This window comes from Xyrauchen texanus, chromosome 24 (assembly GCF_025860055.1).
Source record: "Xyrauchen texanus isolate HMW12.3.18 chromosome 24, RBS_HiC_50CHRs, whole genome shotgun sequence".
Classification (NCBI taxonomy): Eukaryota; Metazoa; Chordata; class Actinopteri; order Cypriniformes; family Catostomidae; genus Xyrauchen; species Xyrauchen texanus.
In genome coordinates this window covers 20,551,907-20,571,749 of record NC_068299.1, presented here as the reverse complement: position 1 = coordinate 20,571,749, position 19,843 = coordinate 20,551,907, and the positions used below count along the sequence as shown (strand labels likewise).

General features: G+C 38.2%; 1 protein-coding gene across 1 annotated transcript in view; it reads right to left on the bottom strand.

Annotated features, from left to right (window-relative positions):
* galnt2 (UDP-N-acetyl-alpha-D-galactosamine:polypeptide N-acetylgalactosaminyltransferase 2) overlaps positions 1–19,843 on the bottom strand; it is a 126,443-nt gene that overhangs the window by 73,220 nt on the left and 33,380 nt on the right. The window contains exon 2 of the mRNA XM_052090287.1: positions 680–767. Within this exon, the coding sequence (XP_051946247.1) occupies positions 680–767 (88 nt within the window). The remainder of the gene's footprint in view (positions 1–679; positions 768–19,843) is intronic.

The window sequence follows — 19,843 nt, the reverse complement described above, 5'->3', positions numbered from 1 at the left end:
CCTCACTTCTTTTAAGTAAAGCCAACTTATTACAATTTACAGTGCTATATTACATGAGTAACATAGGGACACAAGCAACTACTGATAATTCCCTGGGAGTTTGGCAACAGACAGGAAATGCACAGTGTGGCATGCAATGACACAAGTCCAAAACATAATCTTATGTTTCTGATCAATTTAAATTAAACAGATTTCTGTGGACAGATAATGCATGCCAAACTAACTAACAACCAAAATATATAATGCATAAAAACTCTACTGATTAAACCTGCTTTTAAACACAGGAAGTCTACAAGTAGACAGTGTATGTTGACATAAGGCATAATGTATTAAGAAGCCCAGTTAAATTAGATCACAGTATAGCGGAGTACATTTCCAAAAGGGTACAACAAAGAGTAAAGACATTAGCTGGGTGATTGGCCTGAAGACAGAAATTACTTTCAAATCACTCATGTGCATTTTTAGAAGCTCTTGAGTGAGTTTTTCCACACCTACTTTCCCTGTAAACAGGACGTAACCTTAGGTTATCAGATAAAGAAAAACCTGAGACCCTGTTTTTTGCAAGATGAAGACACTGTCCACTATACATCCGGGACTGAAAAAAGAAAAGTGATTTATGAGAGCAGGCTAATCCTGACATGAGCTGATTATGCACATGGGTTGTCAGGTTGCCTCTTACCTGGAGGAAGGGTCTCTAGGCTTTGGGCTTTGTCATCTGCATTGCTGTGTGATTGAATTCTGTTTGAATTAATGCCACTCCAGTCATCCTGCCAAAGAGAGGGAAAAATCATGAGCATAAAGGCATATTATGTAGGTTAAAAACAGCAGCTTAAAGGTTGTGTCTAGAAGGTATGCTGGGAAATGCTATTATTATGCTAATCTGGGAAAATTTACCAAGAGTTGCATTTGCTGCTACTATGGTTATGGTTTGTATTAGGATCAGGTTTATTAGTAGAATTAGGGGTAGATGTAGATTTTCTGACTCCAAATAAACACAATGTCGCATGTGATTCTCACGAGAGTGTGAGAGGATCGAAGGTTCCCTTCTAGACACAAACCAGCTTAAAAGAAGTTGCTGGAAACAATGTTAGCCATTCTGGAACTTCTGACAGACTTAGCCACAGAATTAAATGCCAACTCTTTCAAAACACATAATCAGATATGGAGCAAGAGAGCAGCAGCACAACATCTCCGTGTTGCTGTCAAAAGCAAAGAAAAATAGAGTTCTTGTGCAACAACCTTATAACTGACAAATGTATAACGGTTTATGAATAAACAGTTATCTTGAATGATCAGCTTTAACAGCAATGCTCTCAGCGTGCTTCTTCCCATATATGGGTTGCCCTAAAAACATGCAAAAAGATTGACAGTGAAAAAGTTCCTCAAAGTCATCTGATTGGCTTAAAGTATCTGCCCATAAAGCACAATTTGAGTGTCATTTAAAAAAACAACTCTTACAGAACCATTAAGGGATGATTCAACAAATACTAACATTAGTCGAGGTAACTGGTATAGAGCAAACAGTTACTGCATTTGCAGTAAGTCTGTGCTACAACAGCATACTGCCCCTAGTAATATAGTAAAGTAATTACACAAGAGTAATAGCCCACTGACTGTCATCTTTCTTTTTTTTTGTTTTATAGAAATTCCTAGGAGAGAGGAAGAGATTTTTAGTTTTTTATTATAAAGAGTAAAAAAGTTCAACTAACGATTCAGATGACTTAAATCTAATTTACTCTCCAATTAAATAAGTGTAATTTTTATATAAAGATAAATTTAATATAGGCTCCTCGTTTCAGTCTAGTTGCTGTAGTAAACACAGATCTCATCATCAGGTACTTGTGGGGTTTTTTTTGTATCTCTCTCCTCATGAATTTAAGCAAAACGAATCATTTTCTTTCAAGGGAAATTCTAGCAGACAATATCTGAGAAATCTCAAATCAACCGAAGTGCAGAAGAAACAAAATACATCAATAATCTGCTTCCAAAGAACACACTATGCCTAAATATCAAAGGAAAGCTGTTAAATATGGATGAAATGAATGACTTGATGTATAAGCAAAATAAAAATGAATAAATAAAAATACCCACAACAATTCTTTTTTTACTATGACTACATCATTTAAAAGTTCCGGTACTTCAGTAGAAAAGATGGGGGAAAAAACAGAAACCAGGGTCAAGAAAGTAACAATGGAAATACTGCTGTGTGCCTATTAAAAAAAATGACAATATCCAGGAAGAGCAAAAAAAAAAAAAAAATAATAATAATTATATATATATATATATATATTTTTTTTTTTTTTTTCTGATAGGCTTTCACATATTCTGCCTTTAATCACACACATATGAATTAGCAGCAAATAACAAATAGCTTGTTTAACCCTCAGATCCAATTCACGCCTGATTTTAAGATGTACTTCAGGTGAGACACACCGCTGTTTACACCTGGTCACTTAAATGCATCTCCTGTGAACACTTGTGCTTGGATTTCGAAGGGAGGGGGATTTCATGAGGACACACATCATATACCATGTCAGTATGTTATTCCATAATAACAGCAGGCAAAAAAGTAACAAATGGTAAAGTGCAAATAAAAAAAAAACAAACAAAATAAAACGGCCCACTGTTTATCCCAGATGCAGCTGAAATTGAATCCAAACACAAATGCTAAATTTCAAGCAGAATAATTTATCTGTTATTCTAGTGGAGTACCTGTTTTAAAGGAGCTTTATATTTACGTGTTTTTCACCTGTGTTTCTGCATGACCTTGCTTTTAAAGCTGCTCGTAACTGGCCGTGACAGTCTATCTCCCTCATCTTCTTGAAGGACTCTTATTTTGAAATTTTCTCTGCACTACGTTTCCCAGAATTCACTGCCCCAATCACTTCCATCTGTTCATCGCCATCCTCACCTGCCTTCCATTCCCTCATTAGGTTCCCTTTGTACAAATTATTTTTTAGGTGTTTTCAGTGCAAAACTCTGAACCTTCAACCAAAATTCCTGGATCTTAACAAACCCCAAAAAGACATGGGTTATATCTCCATCCTCTGATTGGCATCGCCAGCAGGTGGGTGCGTCTTTAAGACCAAGCCTATACAATCTAGAGGGGGTCCAATATAACCAATGTAAAATCCTGAATTGCGTAAGGCACACCCTTGCGTCTCTAGATGCAGACTTGATGTTTTTTAGAATCTTAGCCCACTCTTCCTCCCCCAATTCCAAGTTTAAATCTTTCTCCCATAACCTCTTGAGAGAAGTTGAAGCTCCATCCCCCAGACTCTGAATTAGCAGAAAGCAATGTACTGATGCATCATGTAATTCAGTAATTACATGAGCAGTAATCACCACTCCCATAGATAGTATCTGCCACTTACATGGGATGTATGCTATTCCCAAAAATAGTACACAGCAAGTGGTGCAGTTGTAAATACCTTAAAAAAACTGAGATCTGGGGATCCCAAAATGTTGAACCAAATTTTCAAAGGATCTCAACACACTACTCTCATATAAGTCACTGAGTGTAGTAACTCCCCTCACAATCCACTCCGACCAGCAGCAGGGGAGTTATTAATACATAATTTAGCGTTCATTCATAAGCTTGAGGCAACATTTAGATAAATATCCAAATTCAACACTCTGGACACTTTTGTTCATACAGAGTGCAAATGCGAGATAATGGGGTGTAAATTATCTTTTGATAGAAAGGCTTTGCAATGGCAAATAGGGGCAAGAACTTCCTGTTCGACACAAAACCATGGAGGGGCTCTTTCAGGTGGAAACGACCATTGAGCCAAATGTCTGAGAACGAACACATAATAATAAAACAAAATCTTAGGTAGCCCACCTTTGTCGATCGGCCTATGCAGCTAACTGAAATGTAATCTGGGATGCTTACCATTCCAAATTAAAGACTTTGCTATGCTATCAAATTGTTTGAAATAAGAGGAGAAATCTACAGGGAGAGAATGTAGCAGGTAGTTGAATTTTGGAATACAAATCATTTTAATAACATTAACCTTCCCAATCATTGCTAAATGTAATTAAGCCCACCTGCCCACATCGCTCGAAATCCTTTTTATTAAGGGGTCAAAATTAACTAATTGAATCACACAAATGTGCTTTGAATAAAATACCCAAATACGTCGTGTCCTGTTTGGGCCTCTGGAAGGCGCCCATCTGGAAAGCCATTACTGGGAAGTACGTTGTCAGAGCCAAAGCTTCGGATTTAGACCAATTTACTTTGTATTCTGAGAATTTAGAAATTAATAATCCTGTGGAGGCAAGACATAGATCTAGGAGCGTTGGAGACGAATAATAAATAAATCATCCTCCTTTCTTATCGTGGCTGCTAATGTTTCCAGAGCGAGAGAGAACAATAATGGGAAAGAAGGGAACCATGCTGGGTGCCCCTATCTATAGTAAAATAATTTGAAATTAAGTACATTTGTTTGTACCACTGCTACTGGGTGTCTGTAAAGCAACTTAATTCATCTAGTAAATGTAATCCCAAACCCATACATTTCCAAAATCTTAAAAAGATAATCCCATTCTTCCATATCAAATGCCTTTTCGGTGACAAGTGAGATGGCAGTGACCAGAGTCTGAACATTCGCCACTGACCACATGATATTGATGAAACGCCTAATGTTATCAGAGAGCTGTGGCTCCAAATAAACCCCACCTGATCTATATGTATAAGAGATATCACAACATTACTTAATAATTTAACCAAAATCTTTGACAATATTTCAACATCTAGCGGGATCAGGGAATTGGACGGTAACTCTTACACTCGCTTGGATCTTTGTCCTTTTTAAGAATCAGACTGATCCAGGCTTGTGTCACGGTTGGCGGAAGCTTTCATTCTTTAATGATTCCATATTAACTTCTAACAAAAGTGGAGCCAGTTCTGTAGCATAAAATAAAAAAAAATCTGGCCACGGAGCCTTGCCTGTAGGCAGGGAAAATATGTTCCACAAAGTTTCTAATATCTTCATCAGTAGACGAAGATGTGGAACTATAGAGCATTATTAATATAAATGGCCGAGGTAAAAATTTCACCACCAGCAGATTTCACTGAGGGAATGGTTAAAAAAAGACTCTCTCTGCTTTATATATCTAGCCAAAAGCGTCCCTGATTTTTCCCCCGACTCAAAGTATGACTGTCTTGCCCTGAATAGTCAAAACTCCACCTTACAAGACAAAATAGTTTTATATCAGTATTTCAAATCAGGTCAATTCTCTGAGACCATCAGGTGGCATTCGGCACTTCAGCTGGATTTTTTATACAGTATAAAGTATGATAGTATGATAGGAGAGTCCCCGTGACAACTTTGCCATCAGATTGCTTCAGTGCAGTTACTCCGTCGATGCAAAAGTTTCTCGAAGGAGTGTTATTCCAAAAAAGCTCTGCAAAACAGAACCAGCACAAAAAGAAACAAAACATGCACCCAATTTCCTCAGATGGTCAAGTGAATGATCAGTGAGTCAAGCTCACTTGACAGCAACGTGATAAACACACCATTAATTCCTCAGTCGAGTGATTTTATGAAAGACATCGCTTGTTGTGGGCATGTAAATATTTTGCGGTCATCCTTATTATCTACTCTCAATTTGGCCGGGAACATCAGTCCAAAAGTGACCTTCCATTGATGTAAGAGTTTCTTGAATTCCTTGAATCGATCACATTTCTCTTGTTGATTTTGCAAAGTCTGGAAACAAGAAAATGCTGCGGATCTTCCTAGAAAGCCTTCCTTTACTCCTCGCGTAACACAAGATCTTAATCTGATTATCTCAGAAATTTTGCCAAAATTCATCGTGCCTGTCTCTCGCCACGGATCTCCGAGCTGGAACTCTGTGAGCTTGCTCTATTTCCATCTTATGTACTGTTATGTCAAGCAGACTCAGGAAGAGCTCATCTAGGAATTTCACCATATCTCTGACTTACATTTACATTTATCCAAAGAGACTTACAGTGCACTTATTACAGAGCAACCTGGAGTTAAGTGCCTTGCTCAAGGACAAAATGGTGGTGCCTGTGGGGATCAAACCAGGGACCTTCTGATTGACAGTTATGTGCTTTAGCCCGCTACACCACCACCACTCCCTAACACCACCAACATGTTCTCAGGATTTTTAGCAATTTGCACGTTGTTTCTCTGGCTACGATTCTCATGGGCTTCCAGTTTTTCCCAAACATGTTCCAAATCTACTTTGGTAGCTTGCGGATTAGCAGCTAATTCTCTCTCCGATGACTCCAGATAATCAATATGTTTCTCATGTAACCATCTCAGTGAATTTCGTGTCCATGGATGTGATCGATCGGCGTATTACAGCAAGATCCTCCAAGTCTGCTACAACCTTCGGCAGCATCACAGACATGCTGGACAGTTGCCGCTGAATCTCTCCCGCTGCACCGTCCAAACCAAGTCCCTGGTCTGAGGCCCTGTCAGGGTTATCAGCTAGAGCATGTAAGTGTCTTTTAATGTCTCCACAGCCCGAGGATTTTGATTTGTTTGATATATTGACCTCACAGAACAGTTATGGAACAGGGTGTATGAAATCTCACCGGTTTATGACACAAAAAGAATGAAAAACTAGCAAAGTGTGCAGAACTCGCCATTCACACGTCTGACCCTCGCATGGCGTCACGTGACTCTCAATGATGTTCCATCATTAAAAAAATCTATCCATCTGTTTTATGGAACTCATTGTATATTAAATAAACTAAATTACATATAAATTGGTATTTAATTATAACTTGTTATAAATATGTTTATATTAATACAGAAGTTTTAAAATAAATTAGTGTCTTTTAGCATTTTAGTTTTTGCTGAGATATCTAATTTGGTGACAAGAATCATCCAATTTCACTGGTATTGGTGTAGAACAGCGGTCACCAATTAGCAGACCACAGTCCAGGTCTAGACCTTGGCTTGGTACCATCCGGATGAGACGTCTTGACATTTGCTGCCCCATCTCACCGTTTCTATACTTTAAGTGATCAGCACGACAAAACAAAGGAGTTGTGTACAGCGCAAGCGCTTGGGTACAGATAGCACTGATATTTCAGCAATGTCTCCTTGAATACTTTTCTCTTGTACAGAGCACGCTTCATTTATGCAGACGCAGTTATTTTAATGACAGTAGACTATAGAGGCAAAATACAGTGAGCAGCAATACAGATGGATACTGGCATCTTTTGTAAAACACACTGCAGAAAATGAGAATGAACAAAGTATATTCAACATCATGTGTCTGAAATTAATCTGACCGTTCAGCTAAATCAGATTTGTGACAGGACAATGTGCTTCTAGAGCACCTTTAAACTAGAACTTTTTTTTCCATCAAAAATTTTGTTTATTACTCTGCAAGTTTAGAGCCTTTCACAAACAGATTATTTTTGTGAAATTTAATCAAAGATTATCGCTCTCATAAATGGCAAGGATAAACAACCAAAAATATGATTTTACTAGTAGCACAGTGGAGTTCTCATGAGATCATTTTCATTATTTACCATTTATAGGCCTACTTAACTTTAGCTAACAATATTTTTAAAGCTTCACTTTTGTGCTGTACATTATTTGTTGTTAGCAGATTTTCATTTAAGTGGAAAATATAAAAATGTCCATTCAGGCTTTACATTTTCAAAATTGTCTCTTCAGGCGATACCCCTGAACCCCCAAACAATATATTTCCTTAATAGTATCAAGGACTCCTATGCCCCTTGAGTATCTAAAAATATTCAAACACAAATACTGGACTGTTATCATTCAACTTCAAAATGAAGTATACCCCTGAACCCCCAAACAATATATTTCCTCAATAGTATCAAGGCCTCCTATGCCCCTTGAGTATCTAAAAATATTCAAAACACAAATACTGGACTGTTATCATTCAACTTCAAAAAGATCTTATTTATAAAAAAAAAAAGTGCTTTAGATTGATGAACTCATTGAAATATTTTAATCTTTTGGCAGAAGATCCCCCAAACCCCACTATTTTGACTTGGTCTCTGGAGCCCCAATGTCCTAATCCTTGCCCAGTTTTAAAGAGGCTGTTTTGACTTTGATAGGGTTTTTACAAAGTACTATTACTGCCAACTTGGAAAAGTACAATTAGGCTTACTATTTTAAAAAAGTAGTATTCCTTATGTAATTTCATAGCTACACTACTAGTCAAAACTTTAGAAACACTTGACTGGAATGTTTCTCATTATCTTAAAAATCTTTGATCTGAAGGTATATACTTAAATGATTGAAATTAATTTTGTAGACACAAAAATAACTGTGCTACCATAATAATTAATTTCATTATAAAACTAAAGTTTAATTAAAAAAATGTTTTTGAAATTGATGACCAAATAATAAAGAAAAGCAGCCGATAAGTGCCCAACATAGATGGGAACTCCTTCAATACAGTTTAAACATCATCCCAGGGTGATACCTCAAGAAGTTGGTTGAGAAAATGTCAAGAGCATATTCTAGGTAATGGGTGACTACTTTAAAGATGCTAAAAAATAACAATGATTTGATTTATTTGGGATTTTGTTTAGTCACAACATAATTCCCATAGTTCAATTTATGTTATTCCATAGTTTTGATAACTTTACTATTAATCTAAATAAAATTCTAATAAAGATTGAGTAAGTGTTTCAAAACTTTTGACCGGTAATGTATACTGACTAACACTGTCCAAGTTATTGTCCAGACCTTTGCAGGGAAGGAAATCTAGAGACCGGACCACTTGGAACATTAATTGAAAACCCCTGGTGTAGAATGTCGATGACTGCACTTTAGTTATTGTGAAATTACTCTAATACAAGAAAACTTGATCAGACACTATTCTCACAGAACCAGGGCATACCAAGGCCTCAAGCTACCAGAAAGCTGGTAAAGATTACCCAATCTACAGGAGGCTTTGAACATCAGCAAAACAGCAGTTTCTTCATTTTACCTCCCTTGATAACAAAGATCGGAAGATCTGGGTATTCTGACAGTCGCGTCAAGGCCAAGCCCAAGAGTTCAAAACAATCACTAGAAAAGTACACAACAAAACACAGAGCTAGTAATAATTTACAGCTGACCCTTTGCCAAGACTAGTAGTAAATAAATGTGCAGTCTGGACCGGCAGGGCAGAATATGCTTGAAAGCCACTTCCAAAGCACTCTCCCAGAGAGTCCCAGAGACTAGGAAAACATGCCTTTGATGATCACAACCTCAAAGGTTCCATAATCAATTCTGACCATTTTATACACTCTTAGCACTAACTTAAACATATATTTTACTTTCCTTCTCAAAGGGTACTGCTGCAAATAAATGTCATCACTGAGGCTTTGGTTCAGGATTCAAAAGCCCCTTAGATAAACAAGGGCTCCGTTCCCACAGTTATTATTTGGTATAGACAAGCATATTTACAAACCGGTGTGACTCTCCAATATTCCTGACTACTGTTCAAACAACAGCTTACAGGAGCAGCCTAAATGCTGTCTGTATGAACTAATAACCAAAGACAAGCCCCTTTTCTATTCACACGGTAGTTGTGAAACAGCTGTAACCATACTGACAGTGACCTTGTAAAATCAATATAAAGTTGGCAACTTCCATAACCCTGCAAAGTACTATCACAATTGACATGCCATTAAGTATGTTTACACGCACACCAATATCCTGATAAAGACCAACAAGCATCTTATTTAAAAAAAATATCCGGTCATTTTTTGAGCTATTCTATGCTTTTGACGTCAATAGAGTAATGCGCACAACACAACAGGGGCACAATAAATAAGTTGGTAAGAACGAAAGTAAAGGTTTTTAAGCAACTGGAAATCAGAGCAAATCTGTGCAATTTGGGTTAGGATTAAACAGTTTATGACCCTAACCAGATAATAGAAACCCGTTTCAGTTTAAGGCTTACTTGACCTTACACGTTTTGGGCTTAGGCATCATTGGTGTAAGTACATGCATGTAAATTATGAGAATGTGACTGGGCATAGGGCGGGGCCAGGTCGTGATTCTATACACCCGGCCCGATATCAGGCTAATCAAGCCTCCGAGAGGGATAAAGGCCGACTGCGGATGGTGGTGAGAGAGAGAGAGATTTTAATTGTCCCGGTTTTGTAAATCATATTGTGTGTTAATTACCATAAGATTTCTGTACAGGAAGGCATATGAAATACCTTTTAACTTACGACGTAAATAAGCATGAAATTCTTATTGTTGTAAGTTGATATTAACACATTGATTTAATAAATAAAATCAAAGACTTAAGTCTATGAATTGTTTTCTAATTATAATTTTTTCATTGCCTCAAAAACAATACCTACAAGAATACAGCAACAAGCATATTTCATGTATATTGCATCTGTTCGACTATTATTTTTATAATCATCTTATTTTTTAATTATCCATCATCTACTCCTTGGAAAACACAAAATTCGTGATGACACAGATCTGTACCTTTAAGAGTGAGTGCTCATTAAAAAGCATGTCAATCAAATACCATTTCAGACTTCAAGACCAAAAGTGCGGTTGTCGGTGTCAGGTAGTTGTTGACAGCATATTGAACAAATCAGCACTATTCAGAGACAATGTCTCCTCTCGTGTGACTTTTCGCTGTATTCGGCGGTTACCCCAAAATCGGAGCAAGGTTGTAAAAATGCAAAGGAACATGTCAAGAGTGTGCAATCCAGAAATGCATTCTTTACAATGTGGCATGATGACAGGTTCATTTTGATGGAGTATATCAAGTTTTTGAAATCAAAGAACAGGAGGCACCATAGCCTCCAATGTCATAACCAGTTGCCAGGAATGGGTTGGAGATGTAATTCACCTCAGCACAAAATGAAAGGACTATTTATCCCTTCATTACAGTGTGCTACAGGGTGGAACAAATTAGTTTCTAGGACTGTTACTACAGAAGCGTGACACACAATCGCAATCCATGGTTGGGTGTCAAAACAAATCAAAACCATTTTTCATCAGAGCTCAATGCTCAATGTCATGTGTGTTGACTAACTCGTATGTGGGGGCTGAATATTCAATGTGGTAAAAACTGCTTTGGCCATAAATGCTGCTTGACACTTCTAAAAAAAATTATCTCATTAAGTCAACTCTGTGCTGTCAAGAAGGGAACAGAGTGAAGTAATTAACAGGTATCTTTCATTTACATCAAAATATAATATATTTAGCAAGGGAAACAAAACAGTGCACTGCATAAGCTACTGACTATTGAGTGAGTAACCTATTGGCCATGTTCACCTAGCAGCAGAACACTGTTGTCAGTCCTGTTTTAGTGCTAAATACAGCTACATTCACATAGATCAGATGAGAGGAGATTATTTTCCCTTTTAAAGCAAGCTCTGTAAAAGGACAAATGTAATGACAGGATGTAAATACTTGTAATGGTAAGACTGAAAAATCCAAACACATTGACTGCTTGAGCCATCCAACAAGTCTGAGCTCCAAACTTACATGGTGGTTATCAGTGTTGGGAGTAACGCGTTACAAAAGTAACGCAATTACAATAATGTATTGCTTTTTGCAGTAACGCAGTAATATAACGCATTACTAATACAATTTTGGTAATATTATACCCGTTACAATCTCAGTAACGCGTGTTACAACGTATTTTAACTTGATATTAAGTGGTGTTTTGTTTTCACCAACATCGTGAAACATTTCGGCACCAGAGAAAAAAATCAGTGAGTAAAAGAGTAACGTTATTTCCTGTTGCCGTAATATGATGTTTGAGATGATGACACACAACTTCAGATTATGAACGATAGTACCTGTTTCTCAAGGAATACGTTCCATTATGAAGCCTTTCAGAGTTGCACTGGACATCCTACAGGGTGAGGACACTTGTTTTTATGGAATGCTTCCACCAACGCTAGTAGTTCTAACGGCCAAAACCTTAGCAACGAAAAATGGTCTATCGCAAATGACCACTGGGCTGCCTGAGGTTATTGTGGGAGCAATTAAAACTCGATTTGCCGCAACAATTGACTCGCCGTCAATTGCGCTATTGGCCGCCGTCTCACTGCCCAAGTTCAAGCTGCGCTGGGTAAAGGAAGAAGCCAGAAGAGACCACATCAATTTCCTCCTCACGACGGAGTGCCGCTCCCTAACAACAGAAGACCCTGCAGCCCTGATGCCTGATGACCCCTCAACCTGCTGCTGTCGCCTCAAGCGAGGATGACTTTTTTTCCTTTGAAGCACTGCCCAGTGCCACAGCTGATGCGCCCATGTCAGTGGAAACGGAGGTAATGTCTTATTTCAGTTCTGCCCCTGTGATGGAAAGCCTGCACCAGTTTCCAAGAATAAAAAAATAAAAAAAAATAAAAATTTTTTTAAAAATTCGCACTCCGCTATAACGCCTCAACTCCATTCAGTGCACCAGTAGAAAGACTTTTCAGTCTCGGGAGTCTTGTGCTCACCCCAAAACGCAACTGTTGGTGACGGACGCTTTCAGCGTCTTGTCCTGGTGCGCTTCAACAGATATTTCTGTCAAGTGGGTTGTGGAATAGGCTAGTCCCACCAGCATAGAACCATAAGTAGGCTATATAGGTCTAGGCCATAAGTGCCTTCGTAGTTATATTTATTGTACCTGCCTTGTTTGGCTGCATGCTACCTCTGCTGTATATTTGGCAGTAACAGGTTTCCTGTTTAGACTTTATCTTTTTATTTTAAAATTTCCGGTGTTTAGCCAAGATTACATTTTTTCATGAAGTTGGACTTAAATATAACTGAGTTGTATTTCTTATGAGTGTAATAGGCCCAAGCACATTTACTTTATTTTTTTGTATTCTTGCAAAATGTGGCTAGCCTCACAGAGCCATTAGCTATAGGTCTAGCTAGAAGTGATTACATTTCACCAACCTTTATTTGGTAGCCTTAGCCTATGTTTTAGTAATTTGTTTTTGCAAATAGCAGGGTTCCACTGTTTGGCCTGCATTTTTTTTTTTCATAGCAGTTGTAGGCTGTTTAGCCTACATGTTAAATGTGAAGTTGGACTGAAATGAGTCATATTCCTGGAGGCCTAATTCTCCATGAGCACTTTTTGATTCTTGATAAAGGATAAGCTATGTCCGTCCAATGCATGCCAACTTTGTGCTTTGAACTTGAATTAAAAGAGAATAAAATAATTGAAATGAAAAAAAAAAAAAGATTGTGCATCTTGTCATGTCATTAGGTGATATGTTACATAATAGTGGGTTCTAGCTCTGTTGTGTTTCATATGAATAGGCCTAGACTATAAATATTTACAATTTCTCTATAATAATTTACCAGACTTTGATCCTTTGTCTGCTTTTGTGATTCTGACAGTGATCGTTACTTATTGAATTGCGCCATCAGACCTCACTTCACATAATATTAAGTTGTTAGAAACCTTAGGAGCCTACAGTCATTATGCTATGCCACATTGCCCTCCACTTGATTTATAATGAGCTTCAATAAACTCAATTTTGGCATTTTAGAATGCCAAGTCATACTTCCATGGTTATTTTGGTGAAAGTAACTAAAAAGTAACGCAAAAGTAGAGTAAAGCATGACAATTCAGATACAGTAATATTGTAATATAACTAATTACTCTCAAATGACAGTAACTAGTAATCTATAATGTATTACATTTTGGAAGTAACTTGCCCAACACTGGTGGTTATTGTGGCAAAGGATTCCATCATGTCTCTGAGTGTGTGTTCAAACTGCCAGTTACCACCTGACATGGCATGGCACTCAACTCCCCACAGATGGAAAAATCTAGAGAGGGCTCAGTCTCACCTGTCTGTAGGGACTATTATTCAACTCAGTCACACAGAAATCCGCAGTCCTGCTGTGAACTGGGCACTGAAATGAGTCACAAGCTCGTCTCTTACTTAAAGCAGATATAACAGAGCTTAATTAAAGATTCAATTTGATTTAATGGGAATCAGTCACCAAGAATTGGAATATGAAGGGAATTTATTTTAAAACATTTTAATAATATCTAGATTATCTCCAAGCCACTGAAACCAGATCAATTCTTGTATCGGATCGATTAAAAATAACAGCTGAGGAAGTGTTTTGTGATTCTTTGATGACTTATGGACCCCATTTACACCTGATTTAAAAATGCGTCTTGGGTGATACGTTCACACAGTCAGACAAGACATAGCAGTTTACAGCTGGTAGATTAAGGGTGTGCTCACACTTGTCGTTCGGTTCCCTTGGTCTGGACCAAAAAAGAAAATGATACATTTAGTCCTGGTTCGCTTAGCGTTCACACTGGCAGTTTTAACACTGAACCTAAAGATACGAAAAACAAAAGGCATCAAGAAAAAGTCACAACCTGATTGGACAGCTTTTATGACGTATATTTTGCCGAACATCCAACACAATGCTGGCTGCTGGGAGAAATGCGCTCGTTGGATTTATATATGTATATATGGTTGTATTTTTACCAGCTGAGAAAAAACAATGAGCTAATAAAATGTGTAAAGGAGTCAAAACTCTTCCTCCGTTGCACACAAACAAAGATTTGCTGCAAGGAAAGCTGACAGGGGTTCCGACACCTGTACCGAACTATAATGGTCAACAAAGTTCCTATAATGAGAAGAACCAGGTATGCTTGAGGTCAGTTTAGGCAAATTACTTCCTGTTTTTGGTCCATGTTGCATTCATATATCAATTGAACTGCACCAGGAGTTCATTTGGAAGCAGACCGAGACCCACTATTCAGACGGTCTCGGTCCACTTGTTTGGTGCGCACCAAGGTTCGAATGGCCGCACTAACAGAGCAATCGCACTAGAGTTTGTTTTAATCTAACCAAACCTGCCAAGTGTGAACACACCCTAAATGTGTCTCCTATGATTACTTGTGTTCAGATTTTGAGGGAAGTGTCTCTGATTTCACAATGGCATCCATCAAATCACTGTCAGTGTGTTACTGAATGACATTAAAGCGCAACAAATTCAGAAAAGACAAAGAGTGCAAAAAACGGCACACTCTTTCTCCCAGATGCATCTGAAATTGAACTGAAACACAAACACAAAATTTCTAGCAGAACGTAGTGGATCAACCTTTTAAAAGAGCTTCAGAAGTTTGTGCTTCTCATCTATGTCCCTGCACATTGCCTTGAATTAGTTCCGTGGCCAATTTGTTGCTTAGGAGACCTGGCTCCTTAATACCTGCACTATTGTACTACATGCATCAACATAGTGCATTTCAGCACACCCTGGATTTGAACTGTTTCTTTTAGTGCAGCGGTTGATTGACATGTGAGGGGTGGTGCTTCACTGCTGCCCGGTACACATTCAAGACAGAGCGTTTACACCACAAATGCGATGTGGTCACATGCATTTTTGTCTACCACCATACATGGTTAATGTGATGCAATCACAAAATGTTTTAGACCTTGTTTACACCTGTATTTAGCGCTGACCATTAGTGAATCATAAATCAAATATAACAATAGACATAAGCAAAACTATACCGTTTCAGTTCTTAAAGAAAAACTGTTGGTCCTGGTCTGTGTTTTTCAACAGCTTCAAACAAACTTCATTCAATCAGAGTTTAGGGTTGAAATTATCCGTTTTATAAACAAACTGTGTTTATGGTGCAATACATTATACAATTTTTCATGTTATGAGTGAGGGCATTGGTCTTCTATTTGGTGCATTCTACAGAGCACTACTTAGACTCGAGTTTTACATACTACCGCCTTAGAGTTTAATTTTTTATCTTAAATCCGGCACAGAACACAAAAATATTGTAATTTTGACACAGCATTCTGGATAATATGAATATAGCCCAAGATAGTTAAAGTTAAACATATGTCTATTGATAAATAAGGCTCAACAAGTTTAGTCATGTCACTTCCATTTCATTACATTATGTTTATGGCCAAGACTGGCACTGTCATACAGCAGTGATTAGGATATGATGGAGGTGTTTCATAAAGTAAAAACAGACTTCTCTACTCTCCTTGTCAGATAATAAAGCCCTGGCTGCTTCATCTGAGCAGTCTGTAAATCTTTTACCATCTGTATGTTGAAGTCAATGGATTACATTTTGAAACTTTAACTTACAAAATTTGCATCCTTGGCACAAGTCATGGCCTCATGTTTTTGAAGCCAATCCAACCCTTTGCACACTGGCTGAGAAGTTGGATGTGAGGTCTAATGACTACATTGTACTGAATTTACAACATTAGCTTAGGTGTGGTGGACCTAAAGATTACTAAAAGATTAAAGATTACTTCTCCAGCATATGCTTACAAATATGCAATTAGACATTATAGTTGAGATAAAGCTTGAAAGAAGGGATTCAAAACAGTCAAATGTGTGCTGAAAGCTTAACCCAACTTACCGAGCTAATAAAGAAAGTTACAATATTTATATTTACATGTAGGCAGTTATTTACATTTAAATGCCCGCCTTTCATAGATGCTTAAAGGTAGTTGAACCAAAAATGAAAAATCTGTCAAAATGTCCACACCCTTCCTGTTCTTCCAAAACCGTATGAATTCCCATAAAATACAAAGAATATACATTAGAAAGAATGCAACCTCAGTCACCATTCACTTGTTGTATCTTTTTTTCCATACAATATGGTGACTTGAGACATGTAATTCTGCATATCTTTTTGTGTTCCATGGGAAGTCATACAGCTTTGGAAAACAAGTGGGTGAGTAAATGATGACAGTTTTCATTTTGGGGTGAACAATACTTTAAGTATCTTAAGTGGCACATTTTTGACAGTTTGTGTTACAATTGTGTGCAGCTGGGAATTGGACCCTTGACCTTGTTGTTGTTTGCCCTATGCTCTACCGGAATAACAGGATAAATAAGCTACAGCTCACGTTGCAGCAGCACAAGTCAAACAGAGCTAAATGACCTTGCTTTCTTGCTTTGTACATTGATGGAATGAGAAAAAACCATTAGCATGTTGCCCAGGGCTTGTATAACACATGAAGAGCACCTGGCCAGAGCACAGAGGCTTTGAAGAGCCAAAAGCTCCATTCCCCCACCCACAGACTGCTTGCTAATCAAGCCCAGCATCATAGAATTACTGCAATTACCTGCCAAGAGATCAAGCATGGAACCCTGCGTGCACTGACAGCTCATGGCCATAGCCTCATTTCCACCACCCCACTGCAGGAGAGCTGCTCAAGACCTGACAGTCGATTTGACCAATACAGTTCCTGTCAGGTTAGTACAGCTGAATGAGCACAAATTGTTCCTCACACAAAGCCTAAAAATAAGTGCCAGAGATGGAGTACATAAACTTCTGACCAGAGAAATCCAGACAACTCCGCTTGCTTAAAAATGTAATAATATAAAAATGTACGTGCCCATTAACTTTGAAAACATCTACAGAGTATATGCATGAGTACAACTAAAAGTTTATACAATTTAGCACATACAGGTGAAACTCGAAAAATTAGAATATCTTGCAAAAGTTCATTAATTTCAGTAATTCAACTTAAAAGGTGAAACTAATATATTATATAGACTCAATACAAGCAAAGTAAGATATTTCAAGCTTTTATTTGATATAATTTTGATGATTATGGCTTACAGCTTATGAAAACCCCAAATTCAGAATCTCAGAAAATTAGAATATTGTGAAAAGGTTCAGTATTGTAGATTCAAAGTGTCACACTCTAATCAGCTAAACACCTGCAAAGGGTGTTTAAAGGTTCCTGAGCCTTTAAATGGTCTCTCAGTCTGGTTCAGTTGAATTCACAATCATGGGGAAGTCTGCTGACCTGACAGTTGTGCAGAAAACCATCATTGACACCCTCCACAAGGAGGGAAAGCCTCAAAAGGTAATTGCAAAAGAAGTTGGATGTTCTCAAAGTGCTGTATCAAAGCACATTAATAGAAAGTTAAGTGGAAGGGAAAAGTGTGGAAGAAAAAGGTGCACAAGCAGCAGGGATGACCGTAGCCTGGAGAGGATTGTCAGGAAAAGGCCATTCAAATGTGTGGGGAGCTTCACAAGGAGTGGACTGAGGCTGGAGTTACTGCATCAAGAGCCACCACACACAGACGGGTCCTGGACATGGGCTTCAAATGTCAAACGTCTTACCTGGGCTAAAGAAAAAAAGAACTGGTCTGTTGCTCAGTGGTCCAAAGTCCTCTTTTCTGATGAGAGCAAATTTTGCATCTCATTTGGAAACCAAGGTCCCAGAGTCTGGAGGAAGAATGGAGAGGCACACAATCCAAGATGCTTGAAGTCCAGTGTGAAGTTTCCACAGTCTGTGTTGGTTTGGGGAGCCATGTCATCGGCTGGTGTTGGTCCACTGTGCTTTATTAAGTCCAGAGTCAACGCAGCCGTCTACCGGGACATTTTAGAGCACTTCATGCTTCCTTCAGCAGACAAGCTTTATGGAGATGCTGACTTCATTTTCCAGCAGGACTTGGCACCTGCCCACACTGCCAAAAGTACCAAAACCTGGTTCAATGACCATGGTATTACTGTGCTTGATTGGCCAGCAAACTCGCCTGACCTGAACCCCATAGAGAATCTATGGGGCATTGCCAAGAGAAAGATGAGAGACATGAGACCAAACAATGCAGAAGAGCTAAAGGCCGCTATTGAAGCATCTTGGTCTTCCATAACACCTCAGCAGTGCCACAGGCTGATAGCATCCATGCCACGCCGCATTGAGGCAGTAATTAATGCAAAAGGGGCTCAAACCAAATACTGAGTACATATGCATGATTATACTTTTCAGAGGGCCGACATTTCTGTATTTAAAATCCTTTTTTTTTATTGATTTCATGTAATATTCTAATTTTCTGAGATTCTGAATTTGGGGTTTTCATAAGCTGTAAGCCATAATCATCAAAATTATATCAAATAAAGGCTTGAAATATCTTACTTTGCTTGTAATGAGTCTATATAATATATTAGTTTCACCTTTAAGTTGAATTACTGAAATTAATGAACTTTTGCACGATATTCTAATTTTTAGAGTTTCACCTGTATATGCCTTTTAAACTAGGAGTGTAATGGTTCTCGTTAAAAAAAAGAAAAAACGTACAGTTCGCCACCTACAGTTCAGTACGCATTGGCACCATGGTTCACCTCAAGTTTAATGATGCATCTGGATTTGGTGCACAAGGTTTGGTGAAGAAAACCAAGTGCCCAATAGACACACACAGTTCCAACCTCTGTTAATGCAGCTGAATGGATATGCTCTGCCTGTATTTCAGGTGGGTCAACTTGATGACATCACAGTTCTGCACTCGTTGTTGTGTAGTTGAAAATGGCAAGCAGAGAAGCCACTGATAAAGCCCCATGGGTTATTCAAATCTCCTGTCTGGAATGTTTTCTTTTTGTATTCAATTACAACAGCGATGGTCAAAGAACGTTTACAAAACAGCACTGTATGCAGACATTGCTCGAGGCAAGTGTCGTATACTGGTAATATATTGATATAGGATTAATCATTTACACCGACATCACCCAGGGAAAGATCTGAGCTGCAGGTGAGCCAGAAACTGCACACACTCCCTTTTGTTGTTAAGCAGACACTCAGTGCTAATTCGGACATGAAACAATAACTTAAGGGCTTGGGGTGTTCATTGCCAGTTATTTTGCCCTACTCCAGTGATAAGGATGTGGGATTTTTGCATATGATTAAAACACTCGAGGCCCATTACGACAGCCCTTCTTGCTATCCATTTGAATAGCAAGGTTATTCCTTCTATAGTGATAAACAACTTGTCAACTGAATGTTGAATACATTTTGAATTGAGTTTCAAATGCACTTTATGTTGATGCATGTAGCACAATAGTGCAGGTATTATGTTAAAATGTTGATTTAATAATGAGAGAAGAGTTTTTTTAAGGTCCC